At 36.2% G+C, this 20,920-nt stretch overlaps 1 protein-coding gene across 2 annotated transcripts in view; it reads left to right on the top strand.

Moving 5' to 3' along the window:
- SCFD1 (sec1 family domain containing 1) overlaps positions 1-20,920 on the top strand; it is an 88,500-nt gene that overhangs the window by 38,733 nt on the left and 28,847 nt on the right. For both annotated transcript variants that reach the window (XM_049897648.1, XM_049897647.1), the window contains exons 12-16: positions 532-622; positions 3,501-3,574; positions 4,257-4,338; positions 15,790-15,886; positions 20,691-20,761. In XM_049897648.1, coding sequence (XP_049753605.1) covers positions 532-622; positions 3,501-3,574; positions 4,257-4,338; positions 15,790-15,886; positions 20,691-20,761 — 415 coding nt within the window. The remainder of the gene's footprint in view (positions 1-531; positions 623-3,500; positions 3,575-4,256; positions 4,339-15,789; positions 15,887-20,690; positions 20,762-20,920) is intronic.

The following is a 20,920-nucleotide window of genomic DNA, read 5'->3' on the forward strand; positions in this document are numbered from 1 at the left end:
TTCTACTTTTACCAGGAGTGTGTTGGGATATTAAGGATACAGAGTTCACAAGATTTTTTTTTCCACAATTAGTTGCAAAAAATTATTGTTAAAATTCCGTCTTTGTAGTTGCATGGACCCTTTGATTATGTTAATTTTGGTGATAGTATTTAATTGATGTTTGTTATACTTATGACTTCTCTTCCCGTTTTTCAGTGACTTAAATATTTTAGTTTTTCTTTTAACAACATATGGGTGGAAAGAAAATTTATTATGTTTATTGAAAAGGAATAGAAATAAAATTAGCAAGTATTATGACGTGCATTTTAAAGAAATAGTACTTATAATGTAAATTAGATGCATGGATGTATTTAGATGCATGGATGTATTGATACTAAATAGTTTTGTCTATATTACATAAAATATATTCAAATCCAAATAAGTGCATTTAAAATAATAGTAAATCCTCATTTTATATATATGTCAAATTTCTTACAAAAATCAATCTTTTAATGTCATACTCATCATTTGTCTTGTGCAACATTGTTTTAGTCCATTCCCAGAAGTTGCAGAATCAGTTCAGCAAGAACTAGAATCTTACAGAGCACAAGAAGATGAGGTCAAACGACTTAAAAGCATCATGGTAAGATTGTTTGCTTTCTAAGAATTACAGGGAAATAGAAGTACCTCTATAGGGAGAAAGAGATTTTTTTTTTCTCTCTCCGAAAAGTTCAAGGCCATTTATTGCTTTAGTAACAACAAAAATATTCTCAATTTATATTTAAAAAAAAAACTTTTTTTAAAATAGAAGCGACTCCCACTGCTTAGGCCACTGAGTGGGTAGGAACAACCACTGAGTGGTCTTAAGCTGGTCTTCCATGGTCTTTTAGACAGAAATCAGAAATAAGGTTGATGGAAAATAAGCATCAGTTTATTTAAAAAAAATCTAAATGTGGAGAAGAGCAAAAATTTATAAAAGAATAATACGAATTTATGATTTAAGAAAGTATATAGTATATAGTGTGACTTAATTTTAGAAATAGATGTTCCAGCAATGCTTATTCTATTATAATCTAACTTCAGAGTTCAGCTCTACTCTTTATAATCGTCACGTCTGTCAGTTTGTCATCCTTTGGGAACTTGTGTATTGCTGTCATGCTAGAAGCAACGCCATCAGTGCTCCAGTACCAACAGGGTCACCATTGGCATACAGGTTTCAGCTGAGCTTCCAGACTAAGACAGTCTAGCAAAAAGGACCTAGCAGTCTACTGAAAAGAATTAGCCAGTAAAAACCATATGCATAGCAGTGGAACATTGTCTGATAATAGTGCCGGTACATGAGCCCATCAGATTGGAAGGCACTTAAAATATGACTGGAGAAGAGCTGCCTTCTCAAAGTACAATTGACCTTAATGACATGGATAGAGCCATGCTTTCAGGACCTTCATTGGCTGATGTAGCACAACTCAAAATGAGAAGAAACAACTGCAAACATCCATTAATAATCAGAATATGGAATGTACTAAGTATGAATCTAGGAAAAATGGAAAATTGACAAAAATGAAATAGAATGCATAAACATCAATATCCTAGGCATTAGTGAGCTGGAATGGACTGGTATTAGCCATTTCGAATCAGATAATTTCATGGTCTACTTTGCAGAGAATGATAACTTGAAAAGGAATGGCGTTGCATTCATCATCAGAAAGAACATTTCAAGATCTATCCTGAAGTACAACACTGTCACAGATAGGGTAATATACACCTGCAGGGAAGACCAGTTGATAAGACTATTATTCAATTTCACTCACTAACCACCAAGGCTAAAGATGAATACATTGAAGATTTTTACCAATTTCTGCAGTCTGAAATTGATCAAACATGCAGTCAGGATGCATTGAAAATTACTGGTGATTGGAATGTGAAAGTTGGAAACAAAGAAGAAGGATCGGTAGTTGAAAAATACGGCCTTGGTGATAGAAACGACGCCAGAGTTCGCATGACACAATTTTGCAAGATTAATGACTTCATTGCAAGTACCTTTTTCAACAACATAAACAGCGACTGGAAATTCCAGAACGCTTAAGTGTGCTCATGAGGAACCTGTACATAGATCAAGAGGCCGTCGTTTGAGCAGAACAAGGGGATACTACTTGTTTTAAAGTCAGGAAAGTTGTGCGTCAGGGTTGTGTCCTTTCAGCATACTTACTTAATCTGTATGCTGAGCAAATAATCCAAGAAGTGGGACTATATGAAGAAGAACAGGGCATCAGGATTAGAGGAAGACTCATTGACAACCTGTGATATGTAGATGACACAACCTTGCTTGCTGAACGTGAAGAGGACTTGAAGCACTTACTGATGAAGATGAAAGGCTGCACTCTTCACTATAGATTACACCTCAACATAAAGAAAACAAAAATCCTCACAACTGGACCAGTAAACAACATCATGATGAACGGAGAAAAGATTGAAGTTGTCAGGGATTTCATTTTACTTGGATCCACAATCAACACCCATGGAAGCAGCAGTCAAGAAATCAAAAGATGCATTGCGTTGGACAAATCTGCAAAAGTGTTAAAAAGCGAAGATGTCACCTTGAGGACTAAGGTGCGCCTGACCCAAGCCATGGTATTTTCAGTTGCCTCATATGCATCCGAAAGCTGGATGATGAATAAGGCAGATGAAAGAATTGAGGCCTTTGAATTGTGGTGTTGGCGAAGAATATTGAATATACCATGGGCTGCCAGAAGAATGAACAAATCTGTCTTGGAAGAAATACAACCAGAGTGCGCATTAGAATCAAGGATGACAAGACTATGTCTCACATACTTTGGACATGTTATCAGAAGGAATCAGTCCCTGGAGAAGGACATAATGCTTGGTAAAATGGAGAGCAGAAAAGAGGAAGACCCTCAATGAGATGGATTGACACAGTGGCTGCAACGATGGGCTCAAGCATAACAACAATTGCGAGGATAGCACAGGACCAGGCAGTGTTTCGTTCTGTTGTACACAGGGTCGCTGTGAGTTGGAACCAACTCGATGGCAGTTAACAACAACTTTATAATTGTGTGACCTGTGGCAAGTCTCTAGGCCTGTTTCCTTATCTGAATATGTCCAGCCGATCCTTTGTTAGGTCATCCAACCACTTAAAAAATAAACCCATTGCCATCGAGTCGATTCCGACTCATAGCTACCCTATAGGACAGAGTAGAGCTGCCCCATAGATTTTCCAAGGAGCGCCTGGTAGATTCGAACTGCTGATCTTTTGGTTAGCAGCCATAGAAGTTAACCACTACACTACCAGGCTTCCATTCCAACCACTTACACTAGTGGTATATAAGTGTTTTCTTTAACTGTCAAAAATGCATATACTTGGCTCCTTGCAGGAAAAGTGTTGTTATTTTAAGTGACCTAAATCTTATTGTTTCTTAGCAATTTTAGGAATGTATTGATTTTTATGCATGGGCCTGGGATTTCTGAAAAGTTACTGGGACCTTTTTTTTTTTCCTTCCAAGGGCCTAGAAGGGGAAGATGAAGGAGCTATAAGTATGCTTTCTGACAATACTGCTAAGCTAACCTCGGCTGTTAGGTAAGTAAGCACTATATCCTCTTTGAAACCTTTCTGTTAGTATTATTTTGAGATTTAAAAAATGGTTAATATTTTTAGAAATGAAAAACATTAGGTAATAGCAAGTATACCTTTGATTCTAAAACGCTAAACTGTGTTTTTAACATGTTCAGGCTGATATTATTTCCCTCTTAGATATAACAAATTATTTGCCTCTTTCACTAGTGAGACATGAATAGTGGGAGGAATTTTACCAAGAAGATAGTATTGGTTATAACATAAGGGAAGTTATTATTAATTTTATCATTGCTGCTGTTATTTTCTTAACTGAAGATGAAGCAGTTTTTTGGATACGTTGAATGTCATCATGGAGGAGAGAGGAAAGAATGTTTTAGAAATATAGGTAAAAGCAAATTTCATTTGCTATCTCCAAACTTTAAAATCAGAGCGTGAAATAGTGCAAATGATATTATTTGGGATATTTTAAACTAAGAAGCATTTCATCTTTTTTAAAGTAATAAATGCTGTATATTTTCAAGCATGGAGATTAAATGCAGTTGATAGAAAGTTTAACTTGTCATTTTGTCACTGTTTCACTGTTCTGAGTTTCCTCTGAGGAAACACTCATGGTGGATTTTATTAAAGTTTGTGTCACTTTCTTAGAAAATTTAATGGCTAATTTTCAATTTTTTGATGCTTGTAGTTCTTTGCCAGAACTCCTTGAAAAAAAAAGACTTATTGATCTCCATACAAATGTTGCCACTGCTGTTTTAGAACATATAAAGGTAAATTTACTTTTTTCCCATGATACAAACTTGAATTTGTAGAGGGTTTTATGTTCTCATAGTCATCATCTCATTCAGCCCTCACTGGAACCCTGTGAGGTATAAGTGCGAAAAGCAGCAGTATTACCTTCACTTTTTGCAAATGAGGAAACTTAAGAATCCAAAAATAAAGATTAGCAATTTTCCCAAGATCACAGGTTTAGTTAATAAAGTCAGGATCTGTGGTACTTCTGTTATAGTGCACTGCCTCAGTATTGCCTTTGTCATACTATTCTGCTAAGTATAGACCAGGGAGCCCTGGTGGCACAGTGGATAAGTGCTCGGCTGCTAGCCAAGAAGTTCGTGATTTGAACCCACCAGCTGCTCCGTGGAAGAAAGATGTGGCACTATGCTTCCGTAAGATTACAGCCATGGAAACCCTACGAGGCAGTTCTCCTCTGTCCTATAGGGTCTCTATGAGTTGGAATCGACTCGATGGCAATGGGTTTTTTAACGGTAGACCTGTATGTACCATCAGAAATACTGAGTTAGAAAAAAACAGTTGCCGTTGAGTCAGTTCCGACTCATGGCAACCGCATGTGTGTCAGAGTAAAACTGTATGCCTTAGGATTTTCAATGGCTGATTTTTTTAACGTGGATTGCCAGGCCATTCTTCCATGGCTCCACTGGGTAGACTCAGACGTCCAACTTTTCTGTTAACAGCCAAGTGCATTAACCATTTGTACCGTCCAGGGACTGCAATATGGAGGTAGGCATCCCTCTTATGTAGTACTAACTCAGACATCCGTTAATGATACCGCTTTCATTATGTAAATTGGTTCTGAACTTCTGTAGTTTTAGATGAATCTGTTAAGGATCCTTGGTGGTGCAGTGGTTAAGTGCTCGGCTGCTAGCCAGAAGGCCTGTGATTTGAACCCATCAGCCGCTCTGTGGGAGAAAGATGTAGCGGTCTACTTCCATAAAGATGTATAGCCTTGGAAACCCTATGAAGCAATTCTACTCGGTCTTCTAGGGTTGCTATGAATTGATGCCAATGGGTTTTTTTGTGGGGGGGAGTTAGTTAGCATTAAAATATTTGAATATATTTGAAACAAATATATTGGGGTTTCTTTATGCTGTTATCATAATTTTTTTCTCATTACATTATTCACAAGTACCCCACATCAGCTTGACTTGATCAGTTCTTCAGTATTTTACTGTCACTTATTCTCTGGACATGGAGTTGAATTCTAGTGGCAAATTTACCATGCTCTAGGACTTATTGTTACTGACCCATGGTTTCTGTTTGATATGATGCTTTTGAAACTGCTTCAAAAGCTGAATATGCTTGCTGCCTATCAGAGATGGTGATAACACCTTGAATTTTTAGAGAAGGGACTTAAACCTTTTTCTTTTTTAATAATTTAAAAAGTCATAGAGCATTAGAAAGGAGCTAATATAGATAGGTAATGGGCATTATTAGAATTATTAGAATTTAAACCTGCATAATTTCTATTGAGCCGACAGTCTAAGTTTTTTTAAGATCATTTGCTTCTTTCGCTAGTTAGGAATGTGTAGTGGGAGAAATTTTACCAGGAAGATAGTACTGGTTATAAAATAAAGCAAGTTATTATTAATTTTTTTCTTGCTGCTCTTTTATTCACATCGTATGTAGAGAATAGAAACATAGTACGTAGTCTCATAGGTGATTCTGCTCGAGATATTTTCTTTCCATATGTAGCACCTAAAATGGAAAAGGGCTGTTTGGGTAGATTTTTTTAGCTGAAGTATTTGTCTCCTATGGAGATAATATAACCAGGTGGAATACAACAAAGAGCTGTATTGAGAATTCCCCTCAGTAAGGGGGAAAGGCTTTGCTTACAGGACTAAACCTAATATAAAAAGCTAAACAAAAATATATTACTCTAAAGCAAACAAAATACAGGCTCTAGTTTATATGTATTGAAATATATTTTTGTAATTAGGTTCTTGTGATTCATTCAGCATTTTTTGAGTACTTGCTATGTACCAGGCAGTATGCTAGGTGCTTTGTGCATGTAAATAGACAATTATAAACAAATCTCTGAGAAGCTGTAGTTGTTAGTAATCCAACGTGTGCTTTGAGATTCAAGCTGTTTTGTGGAGTCCCGTTGACTTAACAGTTTTTTTGTTTATTTTGCCCATTATTAAAAGTTAATTCTTACATTTCTTTCTGACCTCAGTTGTCACAGCTATAAAACCAGGAAAATACCAAGCACAGCTCATGCTTTCAGCTGAGCCTGGGACCCAAAGGAACTAATTCTTGTACTTAGGGAAAGCTCACAGTTTATTCTCATTCATAAAACTTAACAAACATATCCTGCCACAGATTTACACAAATGTACTCTGCAGGCATAGGTCAGAGATTATAGCATATTGTTTGAGAAAATTTTGGTTAAAGTAATTTACTTATTCAGTCATATTTATTGAGTGTCTGTGTGTGTATTATTGCAGGCCTTGGAGATACTGAGGTAAACAAAACAGACAAGTACTCTGTTCTCTTGGAGTTTATGTTGTCACAAGGATGAGAGACAAAGTAAACACTTAGAAAACAAGATAACTTCAGGGTGATGTGAGGTGATAGAGAATGGCTGAAAAGGCTACTGTAAGAGTAAGTAGTTAAGAAAATCATCTTTAATAAGGCAGTGTTTGAGTTGAGACCTGAATCAAAAGTAGGAACCAGTTAGTAAGGATCTCAGGGCCAAGCATTCTAGGCAGAGGGAGTAGTGAGTGCAGAAGCCTCAAGACAGGAACAAATTTGGTATATTTAAGGACCTAGAAGAAGACTAGTGTACTTAGAGTGAGGAGGGAAAGAATGAAGAACATGGGATCAAGAGAACCAACAAGTTATTTTAATTGTGATGGGGAGTCATTGGAGGGTGATGAAATGATCTGTGTTTTAAGCGGAGAATGGACTGAGTAGGGTGAAGATTGGGTGGGTTATAGGAACAAATGTATAACTGGAAGATAGCTGTTACAGCTGTCTAGATGAGAAATGGTGGTTTGTAAGAGAAATTTATGAAATCCTTTATGATGCTTATTTGTGATTTTATACTAATGGAGTTATGTGAATTTTTCAAAATTGTTTCGTGTTAATAGAGGCCATATGTCTGAGAGATTTAATATGACAGTATGCCTGACCTAAACCATTCTGGTTTGATAACTGGTCACTTGGCTCTTTTTATGAAAGAAGTTGTTTCTTCCAGGGCTGCTAATTCTCTAGCAGAACATCTTATGCCGACAAACTAATTTGTCATTCAAGATGTTAAGTGAGTTTATGTTAAAGCTACACATTTTGGAATAATTGTTTTGCTATAACTCAAGGAAGACAGTGTTCTAACAATCCGATTGAAAGAAACTGTACTATAGAGGACGTTCACTTGGCTGAGGGGAAATAGTGGCATGTATAGGACACACTATTCCTAGTTGGATCAATCTAGGAAACCCAATTAATATCAGGTTTTTTTTTCTAATAGATAAGGGGGAGTCTTTATTTTAAATATTTACATATAAATTATGGATGTACTTAATCAGTCACATACTCTAAGAGTTATCCTAATTTAAGAAATTCTGTTAGTATAGAAAATTTGGAGTCCTCTTACTAATGTTGACCATCTCTTTTTTTAAGTTCCTCTTCTCCTTTGTCAAAACTAACACAAAACACTATTGTTTCCCTTACTTCCTGTTAGGTCTACTTACAAAATTTCTTCTTAAAGTTTTCCCTAACTCTTAAATTTCAAACTTTATAATATTTATTTTTAAGTGGCATGTTTATTTGTATCATACCTGTTTATACTTTCTACCTTCTGGCTATGATGTTAATGTTAATTAGAGAAGGATTTTTCTCCATGATCTCTTTTTCTCTTCACCAGAATTTCTTCACCATCTGAGCTTCACTTCATTGTACACATTTAGTCACCTAAGCAGTTAATATTTTTTATTATGTCAGTAAAACCTAAAAAAGCTGGAACCTTATGTAAGGCAAGAAACCTGTCAGAGAAGGAAAGGTCAAATATTTTCCACTAATAGAGAATGATAGGAAAGTGCTAAGACTGCACCCTGTCAAAGGCAGAAAGCTTGGGAGACCTAGGAAAAAAAGGCAATTCCGTTGAGTTCTGGCTCTCACAGGTTTTGCTGTGTTAGCAAGAATATGACGACTACTTATTCAGAGATCTCAGAGCACTTCGCTTGGTTTTTGTCTCTATTGCAAATTTACATATTTTTCCTTTTGGAATGTTGAGATTGTTCCTGTTTCTTACATTTCCTTAGATCATTTTCTGAAGCGGGATAATCTCTTTAGAAGTACTGGCAGTTGTCTGGCAGTCAGTGATTTAGTTGAAAGTTAGAAAGGGCCCACCAGTTCACCACTAATTTGGGAAGTAGTATCACTTCAGTTTTTTGCTATTTGAGGATTTGTGTGGCTCAGGTAATTCACCACGGTCTAATAGATTAAAAAGTAAATTGTAGAATCCTTATCTGTCTTGAATAGTCTGTATTTTTTTAGCTGCTTCTTTAGCATTTCTTTCATTTCGAATACAAATATGACTTTTCCCACTTGTTGGTATTGAGGATAGCTTCTAGCATTGCTTAAATAATTTGTAGACAACCTATTTGAATTATTCTTAGCCCACTTGCATAGTCAAACTGAATTAAGTACTCTTTAGCACCAGATACCTATGAAAAGGGAAAGAAACCTACTTGTAACGCATAGTAAATGAGAGAGAGAAATGGCATCATGTACTCTTCCCTCTAATGCTCTTACCTAAAAGGAAGCGCTCTGACGTCTGAACGATCATCCGGATGTGTCTGGCCAAAGACTAGCTGCTAATAAGCTGTTGTGGATCAAGGTTTGATTGTCACTAGACCTGCCCGTTTTTGTTTTGCTGCTGCTTATGGTGAAAATTGAGAGGGCTGAATGATACCTGAAGGCATCATCTGATCAAGCAAACATTTACTGCCTTAGGTTTACAGCCTCAAGGAGGCTTAGCCCTCAGTAGCTCCTCCTCCAGGGCGCTTATTTTTCTTTGGCTCAACTGCTTGATCCTTCTTAGGGGATAAAAAGCTTTCAGAAAAAAGTGGAAGCTCCCTCGTCTGTACTTCACCAGCACACCAAATTAAGAGATGTGCTTCATTCCCTAGTAAAACATAGCGGCTAATGGCCACATTATTGACATGCTCACTGCTGGCAGCTAGGGTACTCCATTGTTACATCCGTGCCCTTTTCTGCACAGGTTGATTGTTTTGTTTACAGAGGAGTCAGTTATATTTATTTCCAATCTATTTATGTTCGTTGTATGAGTATGAAAAGAAGGTTTTTTTTTTTTTAAACTAAGTTGCATGTCTTGGAGAGACTTGATGAAGATAGATGACTTTAAAATTGTTTTAACTAGTTGTAGGTTAAAAAACTACAAAACTTTGGAAAGTCTCAAAAAATATACTTATGTTGCTTTGCAGTTGTCTGTAGGATTTTTGGCTCTGTTTCATTTACTATACTAGAAATCAGAACATTTCTCGGCTGGATTTTGTGCCGACCTGTCTAAAATGATCTCTTGTCAGTATACATACTAAGTAAATGTTCATATGAGCTTGGTGTCTTTTCTTCAAGATAAGAGGAAAGTATCTTTTGTAGCAGAAAATTCCCAGTGGAAAAGCAATACTCTTTTTACCCCTTCTCCTCCCAAATAAGATTAGTCACTATCAGAACCTGAAGTTTTCTTCAAGTCTGACCAAAGATAGCTCGAGTGGAGTATCCCCTTCAGTTGCTTACTCACTCTGTACTTCTAGAGACTACTTATACATTTCAAAAAAAAAAAGTGTGAAATTAACTTTCTCTAGCTCTTTTCTCTCACTTCTCTGCTTTTGTGAAGTTGAAGCATTGTCATTTAGCAAGACCCTGTTTAATAGATTCATAAAAATTAAAATTTAGAGAAGTAAAGAGCTCTCTAAACTCAAAAATAAGAAAGAGAAAAACCCAACTTAAAAATGGACAAAAGATTTGAACAGACCCTTTGCTAAGGAAGATACACAAATAACAAATAAGCTTAACATCATTAGTCACTAGGGAAGTACAAGTTAAAACCACAATGAGATACTGTAATACATTTATTAACATGCCTAAAATTAAAAAGACCGACCATACCAAGTATTGTCAAGTATGTGGAGGAGCTAAAACTCTCAAATACTGCTGGTAGAAATGTAAGACGGTACATCCACCTTGGGAATACGGTCTGGCAGTTTCGTAAAACATTAAACACGTGTATACCATGTGAGCCAGCTATTCCACTCCTAAGTATTTACCAGGTCACATCTGGAGGAACAGATATCGAAATATAATCCTGGAAGATGGTAGGAATTACACATATAAAGAAGAAAGAACAAAAGACTAGGTAGGGTATAAAGGGTTCAACTTAAGTGTAGGTTATATTCTAAAAGTCTATTTCTAAGTTCATTATAGCTTAGGATATACAGTCCTAAGGTATTATGTGATAGATAGGTTCCTGTCCCACAGCCCTATTTAATTCACAACACGGATTAAATATTGTGTAGCAACAAAGAAGGGTTCGTGATTCCCTCTCCCTTCTGAGAAGTAGGGAGAGGGGAGTATTGGCAGTCTTAGTGGTAGAAAGGAGGTATAACTCTTTCTGATTCCTTTGATTCTCTGCTCACTGAAGACTGGTGCTAGGGGATAGATGTGGGGATTGGACAAGAGTAAGGAGAAGAAATATCACTCTAGACTTTGCTGTCAACCAGTCACAGGCTGAGGTAAGAAATCAGAATTGTAGCTAGTAGTGAATAGGGAGTCCAGAATGGTAATGTCTGTAGCTAGGATGGTGTGTTATTTAACTAGTGTGGCCTGACAGAAATACCACAAGATGACTTTGACAAAAAGAAAGAAGAATTCAGGGTTAGAAATCTGAATTCAAGGCACCAACTCCCAGGTAATGCTTTTTCTCTCTGGCAGTTCTGGAGGAAGGTCCTTGTCATCAATCTTCCCCTGGTTTAGGAGCTTCTCAGTGCAGGGACCCTGGGTCCAAAGGATGTGCTCTGCTCCCGGCTCTGTTTTCTTGGTGGTAGGAGGTTCCCCTGCCTCTGTGCTGGCTTTTCTCTTTTTTATCTCAAAGGAGATTGACTCAAGATACAACATAATCTTGTAGATTGAGTCCTGCCTTATTAACATAACTGCCTCTAATCCTGCCTCATTAACATCATAGAGGCAGGATTTATAACACAGGAAAATCACATCAGATGACAAAATGGTATCTAATCACACAATACTGGAATCGTGGCCTAGCAAAATTGACACACATTTTGCGGGGACAAAATTCAAACCATAACAGATAGGAAGAGGAATGGTAAAGAGAAGGAAAAGTCCCCAGCAATTATAAGAAGGAAAAGAGACTTCCTTTTGTGCCCTGTGTGGGTCATCTGGCAAATATTTCCAGGTAATGGATTTTCAGAAGGCAAGAGATATATACTACCTGTACATCCCAGATGACTTAATTGTTCATTAGGGTGAGAGAAGAGATGAGCTAGTTTTAGGAAGTGCTTCTTTACTTTGTCCTTTTCAGATCCAGTACAGTATAACCAGTCAAATGTCCAGTACAACTAGTATATCTGTTACATTAATTTGATATAAATATTAAGGTTGTGTACTGAAAAGTGAAAGAAACATTCTGATTGCTTACTGATAACAGCCCTAAAATTTGGAGAAAAGCACTAGAATATTTTTTATCACATACCTCCCTGAAAATCCTTCCAAAAGAGATTTTTGAGAAATTCATGGGTCTCAGAGTTTATATTTACTAGGTGTAATTTGTACTCCATGCATAGTACTTTTGGTTTTTTATAATATTCCCTTTTTTTACTCATTTATTCTTCATTTTTATTGAAGCTACTAACAATCTCAATTTATCTATCATCTTGACCTTTTTGTTTTTATTTGACTAATTTGTGTATAATCTGTATCGTTCTTATCATCCAAATTATATTCTCCTTTGAACCCATATTGTATAATAATAATCACTCTTTGAGGAGTTATAAAGGTCCCTTATTTCAAGAAATTGAGAAAGTATCTATAGATATTAAATCTCTGGTCAAAATGACTCTACCACATAATACATAAACTGTGTATTACAAAAAAATATATATACTAATTAACAAATATACTTTCTTTCATAAAGCATATACAAAGGAAGGAATAAAATTGTTCTTGAGGAAAATATAATTTCCCCTACTCTTTATCTGTGGTGTACATTGGAGTCTGACCTGGATTTGAATCTCAACTCTCTACTACTACTACTCTGGTAACCTTGAACAAATTTATGTTTCTGTGTGTCTGTTTCTATTCTTTTAAATGGGACTAATAATTCCTAGTTCGTGTTATTTAGAAAATTAAATGAGATAACCCAAGTCAGTTTTTAAACATCAGCAGGTTCTCTGGAACCCTAGAGCTCTATGGAGATATTTAATGGGGTCACTTTTATCTATTATATTTAAGTTTCTACAGATTTGGTTTGAGAAAGCGGGTTCTGAGGTTTACCGTTTAAAAACATTTGAAAGCCATACCTGCATGTAAAGTGCCTAGCACATAACAGGTGCTGAATAAATACTAGTTTTTCTATGCAGGTTAGAAAATCTGTATTTCACCCCTGTTGTTATTAGATGGTGGTGCTCCATCACCATCCATAAATTTAAATTCTAAGTTTCATTTTTCTTCATAGCTTTATTGTGATGTAATTCACATACGATACAAATTTACTCTAATTGAATGGTTTTTAGTATATTTACAGTTATATAACCATTACTACAGTCTAACGTGAGAACGTTTTCTTCACCTCATAAAGGAACCCCTTACTCACTAGCAGTCAGACCAAATTATTTTCAGACTATATTTGCTGTGCTCATCAGATGTTGAAGTGTGAGTAAATTAATACATCGAGAACAACAAAATGAACTCAGTTAAGAAGCATAGTTCAGTAGTGTATTCAGGTCTGATGTTTATTTTTAAGGACTAGCATTCACCTTAGCTATTTCAGTTTTTTCTGTAAGATAAAGTACCCTTCCCTTTCCATTATGACATTTAACATACTTAATTTTATATATTAAATCACTAAAGACTTGATTCTTCATTTTTTTTGCTTGCTGTTTTTTACTTCTAGAAGTTCATTCATCTAATTCCATGACTTTAAAGATGACTCCTGGGTCTGTGTATGGCCTGCTCTTAGCTTAGACATCCAGCAGACGTTTTATCAAGTACTTGTTATGCGCCAGATGCTGTGTAAGATTCCCTAGGGTTAAATAATTACACACACACCAGGGAGTTTACAGTTTTAGAAGGATGACATCTAAGCAAAGAACAGAATAGAGTGTGATCAGTGTTATCATAGACAAATATATAAAGAAGTAAAGTAATAGTCTTCCAGCCAAGGAGGAGATTGAGGGGGGAGGAGCAGAAAGTAGAGAGAGCAGATTGAGCAAAGAAAGAGTGGCAGGGAAGCTACAGAGAGGAGATTTCAGCTGTACCTTGAAGAATGAGTAGAATTCACTGAATAGATGATGGAGGAAGAATATATTCTAAAAGTGCTTAGAGAATAACTTGAGCCTAAACTTGGGGATTAAAAGCACACACGATGTTTAATGAACAGTGAGTTATTTGATGTGATTAGAGGAAACCGAACCTAATGAATAGTGGTAAGACAGAAAGGTTGACTGGGTCAGATTGTGAAGGGCCTAAAAGGCAACTTAATTTATCACCTTCCTCCTTCCTTCCCCCTGGCTTCAATCTACAGATAGTTAGTGTTTCCCAATCTAAGGTTCACATAACATAATTTCTGCTACCATCATCCTAGCTCTGTAGAGGTTTTCTTTGACTTTTTTGACTATGTTGCTTTCTATATCCAATCTCAGGTTGATTATTAAATATCTGCCTCTTCCTTTCCATTCCGGCCACTACCATGGTCTTCTTCCTAGGATCGCCTTTATGTTTTTTTGTCTATTTTTAGTTTCATACTTTTTTATTCCTAAGACTTTACCTCTGATCTATTTTACTGTTTAAAATAGCTTTATAGAGTAGCTAGAAATAGTTCTTCTATCAGTAAGTGAAGAATATGAAGGGCCAGAAATTTTATAATAAGGAAAACTATACTAGGAGTTTCCTTATTATACTCCCAATCAAGAGCTCACGGATTAGGAAGTTCTCTGTGCACTGATAGAGAAAAGTCTCCAGAATATATTGTTGAATGAAAGCAAAGGTAAGAAGTGTATATATAGTACATTGCCCTTTGTGTTAGAAAGGGGAGAGATATTAAAATATAGGCTTTATTTGTTGATATTTGTATAAAGAAACTGAAAAAATTTAGAAGAAATAATTGAGTAAATACTTATAGAAACAAGTAGAAATGGGGTGGTGGAGGACAGGGGTGGGAAATGAGACTTCCCAGTGTATGCCTTTTTATGTTGTTCTTCCTGCTCCATATGTGAAACGCATTCCTTAGTCTACCACTCTGACTATGCGCATCAGTATGATCCCTTTAACTGGAATGAACTCGCTGCCTCCCCATGTCTCCAGATCACTTTCACAACTCAGCTAAAAAGTCATCACTTCCTCCTCAATTGGCTAATTATTTCATTCTGTTGTCTTAGCATAATATAGTTATGTTCTATATTTAGATTTTGTTCTTTGATGCTGTTTCTAAGTGTTCTAATATATCTCATGAATGGTTTCTACTCCCACTTAGATTATATGTGCCTTCAAATAGAAAACATGTTCATTTCTCTCTTTTGTATTCTCTGAAGTATAATATAATAGCTGCTTGATAATAATCGTTTTAATTTACTTCGGAGGATACTAATTTGTTAATTTTGTTTGGATAATTTTAATCAACAGAATTTTAAAAGGTATCATACAGAAAAGATAGATTTGACTGCTTTCCCATTGTCTAAAGCTTCAGAGTATTAAGTAGAAGAATTGATGAGGAAAAAGAGTGTTATAAAAAATAATCATGAAATATAGTTCAACTGGTATAGCTTTCTGTCCAGTTAGAGTGGAAATATGTGGATTTGTACACTAAAAAAGTAAACATACCATGACTACCTGACATTAATTTGCATGGAATGTAATATGATTTGTATGCTAGTTACTAATAAGTACAATAATAGAGATTTATGTGATTTTTATCTTTGCTAATGTATGTGTGTCACGAAGCAGTAATTCTGAATTTATAAGTAAAATGTGGTGAACAAAATAGTCAATCTATTTTTTTCTACACTAAGTGTATGATAAAAAAAAAAGTAAGAAACTTTAAAATAGGTTCTATTAGGAAGTGAACATTTGCTTTTAAGATTGATGATGGACTATAGAAACTTGTAAGCTAAAGACCCTTAGTATATTTTCATTACTTAATGTATTCTAATCAAGTATTTATTTTGGAACAGACAAGAAAACTAGATGTATATTTTGAATATGAAGAAAAAATAATGAGCAAAACTACTCTGGATAAATCTCTTCTGGATATAATATCAGACCCTGATGGTATGTATCATAAATTTGAGGTTAATACAAGTTTCACGTCTGATGAATCCAGCATTTTCTATTTGAGTAAAATCTGAATAGAATTATTGTTTTTCCAGCAGTTGGTGCCAATAATGAGGTAATTAAATGAGAGATTTACTGACAGGTTTGCAGCACAGCAGCTCTTAAAGTGGAAAAATGGTTTTCATTTTATTTTATCGAACTTTTCCTTGATAGTATTTAAATGTTCTTTTTATTCATTTGTTTAAAGTCATATATCCAAACCTCAATTTCTGCTAGTTCCAGGAAGAAGGTATAACATTTAGATTCAAAATTGATATCTCTAAGTGATGTATTTTGATTACAGGTATACTTTGGTTTACCCTTAAACAGTTTTCCAAGAAAATGTATCTAATATGAGTTCTATTATAAATGTTTAGGGAATTCACTTTTTAAAGGAACTCAGTGGCCAGTCCTTTTATGTGGATATTTATCGAAATATTTGCATGCTTGATTTTCTTAAAACAAGCTGTAACTATTTGTGCTTAGAAAAGGTAATCTAACAATTCCTGTCAATTATAGTAATCATAGGGTCTATCTATAAAGTGTTTTAGTTTCTGAAATTTTCTAAACTTTAGAGACTTGTTGATCAATTCAGAGTAGTTTACAATTCAAATTTCATTTGTTTTCCAAAATGGATGAACAGCCTAAGACCCATTGTGCATATAAGCTATTTGGCTAATGATGATGGTTTTTGAGTTACAGTTTTGGTATGAGTTTTAGATTTTATTCCCAATTGGAAAGTAACAAAAAAATCTAGATTGTATTGTAATTAAAGGTTTCATACATAAAAACCTCTGAGAACCCTTAAGTACTGCTTAATTACCCTTTTAAAAAGCTAGATCTGTCATGTGAACCTAACATTTTGAAAGTATATATACTTTACAGTGAACAGGGTTATATATGTCTGTCACTTAAGAACTATTCTTTGTTATATACAATAAGTTTTGAGTAAAGTTGAGACAAATAAGTGTCTTGATAAAAAATCAGAACCCTTCTCTTTCCTTTCCTCCTCCTTTCTTATACAGTTTATTCCTTAAGACATTAGGTGGGGCAGGGCAAGTGGCACCAGAATACCAGTCATGCAAAATGGCAGTCTCCTGTTGCCATTTTAGCCCACAACAGGGTATTGGAACCTGAGCAGGAGTAGGTAGGAGGGCATTTATGTGGGAGGGAAGGCAGATGAGTAATCTGGTATGAGGTGTCAAAGTCCAGGAAAGCTGTGCAGGGTGTCCACATTAGGGGCAGTCCAACATTGCGTGAAAGAGCCCAAACATACTGAAAAGGGTAGCCCTACACAGAGGCAACCCATTGTGGGCCATGTCAGGTGAGAAGCATGTGAGTAGGTCCATTATAGAGAATCTGAGTCCAAGTACACTGAGAGGGGCATACATGCAGGTGAGGGGATGGCAGTAGAGAAGAGAGATTTGCTATGTACAGGAGAGTGATTAAATAAGTAAATATATAGGGCAATATAAAGGGAGCCAGGCTTCCCATTGTCAGAGAAGGGAGTTACAAATATGAAAAGATAGAAAACTGGAATGAATCCTGTAGTGCTGGGTTGGAACTGGAGATGTGAACTTACTTGTTTCACTATATATTTGACAGATTTGAGAGATACAGAAATAAATACAGGTGTGTGTGTGCACATGTGTGCATGCACGTACACACATATGTGTATTCTCTAGTTCTGTCAACTGAAAGGACCTGGAAGCAGCCATATGTCAATAGTAAAGATTTTGGCTTCTAATGATAGATTTTCCACTAGGGCTCATTGGAGAAATGGCTGATTTGAGGACTCAGGGAGGGAAAGTACAAAATAAGCCAGAAGTTTTGTTGTGCCAAAAAGCAAGGGAAGCACTCAAAAAATGACACGACAATCAAAAGGACCCAAAAGTCTGCCTGAAGAAACTCCCAGCAGCCACATCATGACAATTCGAGCATCAACATAAATAATAATTGTACTGGATTATAGCCCACTGAATGAAATAGGAGACCATGAGTCCATACAGATATAATAAATAAATTGAATATCTACAGAATATTTATACTTTCAAAGTACCTCTCCACAGAAAATACTAATTACAAATAAAGAAAGAATAACTTTACAGTGGAGAATCCTAATGGATACCCTATGTCATGGATTGAATTGTGTCCCCCAAAAATATGTGTGTCAGTATGGCTAGGCTATGATACTCAGTATTGTGTGGTTGTCCTCCATTTCGTGATTGATGAAATTTTCCTATGTGTTGTAAATCTTAATCTCTGCCTGTGGTTAATGAGGCAGGATTGGATTATGCTGAAGAGGATTGAGGTGGATGTAATACCCATTCACAAGTCACACCCCTGACCAATGTAAAGAAAGTTTCCCTGGGGTGTGGCCTGCACCACCTTTTATCTTACAAGAGATAAAAGGAGAGAGAAGTGAACAGAGAGCTGGGACCTCATACCACCAAGAAACAAGAGCCAAGAGAATAGTGTGTCTTTGAACCCAGGGTTCCTGCACTGAGAAGCTCCTCAACCAAGGAAAGATTGATAACAAGGACCTTCCTCCAGAGCTGACAGAGAGAGAAAGTCTTCCCCTAAAGCTGACACCCTGGATTTGGACTTGTAGCCTACTAGACTGTGAGAGAATAAATTTCTCTTTGTTAAAGCCACCCACTTGTGATATTTTTGTTATAGCAGCATTAGATAACCGAGACACCCTATCAGGTAATCACAGTAAACATCGTCAGTAATGAGACATAACAAAATAGTGCACCACCCAATAGGATGCATTGTGAAGACCACAGCATCACTTTTGTCATATTCATGCCAAGGAGGCATAACTTGAATATAGTCATGAAGAATCCTTAATCAGACAAACCTTAATTGTGGGATATTCTGCAAAAATACCCTGTGATCTTCCAAAGCATCAAGGCCACGGAAGTCCAGGAAAGACTGAGGAACTGCTTCATACAGAAGAAGACTAAAGAGGCCTGACAGCTGTATGCAACACATGATTCTGAAATTGGTCCTTTTTGCAATAAAGGGTATTACAGAGATAGTGGTAAAACTTCATTGAGATCTAAAGATTAGATGGTAGTAATGTATTAATGGTCATTTTCTGATTTTGATAGTTGTTATATTGAGGTTATACTGGAGAATGTCTTTGACATTCTCAAATTATTCTAGATTATTCAGAGAGGAAAAAAGTTCTCTGGAATATGCTTAAAATTTTTCTCTAAGATAGATTGCTCAGTGAGGGAACTCAGACTTTAAAATGGAGAGTGGTCACAGGAGAGCCTTAAGTGTGACAAAAGGTTCTAGACTGTGGCTACAGGCTGTAGAATACTCATAGTTGTAAAAGCTACATGTGTATAATATCCATTTGGCTCCCTAGTGATTACTGTCATTATAGATATCAGGATACACCCCAGCCCTTACCATCATATGAAACTTAAAATCTCAGCTGAGGTGGGGCCTTTATTAATACTAGAAATAAGTAAATATGTTTCTCCTTGAAGAACGGTGGGAACTGTTCCTTCTTTAAACAAAGTTAAGTACCAGCTATTAGAAAAGGCTATGCTAGAGGCTAAGGATATTGAAAGCAACAGCAAGGCCCCAGAGACCCCTAAACAGAGAAAGGGAACCTTCCTCTTCTGTCTTAGGAGCTGTGGCTCCAAGAGTGTAGTGTGAGCCCCATTGCTTTTTTTCTCATTTATCCTCTAGCACTTCGTCACAGTTGCATTCATAGTTGCAGGAAATGTACAGCGAAACAGATAAACTGAAACCAAAACTTTTTAGCTGCAGCACCAAAAAAAGGGAAGGTCAAGGGAATCACAAAGTACCAAGGGGGTTGCAGAGAGGAAGGAGCACAGGAAAACAACCCCATAAAGTTGTGAATTCCTGGGCTTACCTCCGAACTGTACTTGTGTAGATCTAATCCTCAACAGTATTCCAAACATTGAGAAGTGAACTAAGAGCTAGACTACCTCCCAGTTCCCAGACTGGTCAGTGGGTGACGGGACAGGTTCCATAGCACTGCAGTGTGTTTTGAAAACAGAACTGATGGTGGAATCACAGCCCAGAAACAGCTGGTCAGAACTTGCAGCCTCAACGCTATCAGAACAATTACCTGCTAAAATGAAAATATCAGCATACTCTCCTGGAATTTAAACAAGACCCAGAATCTTATAATTTAGATTTTAAAATGTCTAGATACAATCCAAAATTCCTCAACATTCTAAGTACTGGGAAACTCAACCCACATGAGAAAAGACTATGAACAGATGCCAAAGCTGAGATGTCACAAATGGAATTATCTGACAAAGATATTAAAATAGCTACGTAGAAAATCCCAAGGGATCTACAAAAAAAACTCTTAGAACTTTTAGTGAATTTAGCAAGTCTACAAGGTACCGTGTCAACACATAAAAATCAATCAAATTCCTGCATTCTAATGGTGAACAATTGAAAATGAAAATTTTAAAAAACAATACCATTTAAAATAGCTTGTTCCAGAAGTAAAATAATTACAGGAATAAATGTAGCATAGTGATTAAGAGCTCGGCTGCTAACCAAAATGTCAGCTGTTCAAATCCACCAGCAGCTCCTTGGAAACCCTATGGGGCAGTTCTGCTCTGTCCTGTAGGTTTGCTGTGAGTTGGAATTGACTTGATGGCAACGGGTTTAGGTTTTTCGGTTTTTATAAATGTCTAATGTATCATAACACATGATAACCAGAATTATGAAATTTTTTAAAAATCTGTTTTCCCCTATGTAGCAGGTACTCCAGAAGATAAAATGAGGCTGTTTCTTATCTATTACATAAGCACACAGCAGGCACCTTCTGAGGTATGTCCTCTGTATTCATATTGGGAGGAAGGGGGAATGCTTGTTTGCAGAGTAACTGCTACAGTTAGAATTTCAAAAATAGAAGCAAAAAACATTATGGCCAAGTAACTGCTTCATTCTTTTCTTTAAAAGAAAAACAATTTGTCAACGCTAGTTCTA

The sequence above is a fragment of the Elephas maximus genome, chromosome 10 (genome assembly GCF_024166365.1).
Source record: "Elephas maximus indicus isolate mEleMax1 chromosome 10, mEleMax1 primary haplotype, whole genome shotgun sequence".
NCBI classification, from domain to species: domain Eukaryota; kingdom Metazoa; phylum Chordata; class Mammalia; order Proboscidea; family Elephantidae; genus Elephas; species Elephas maximus.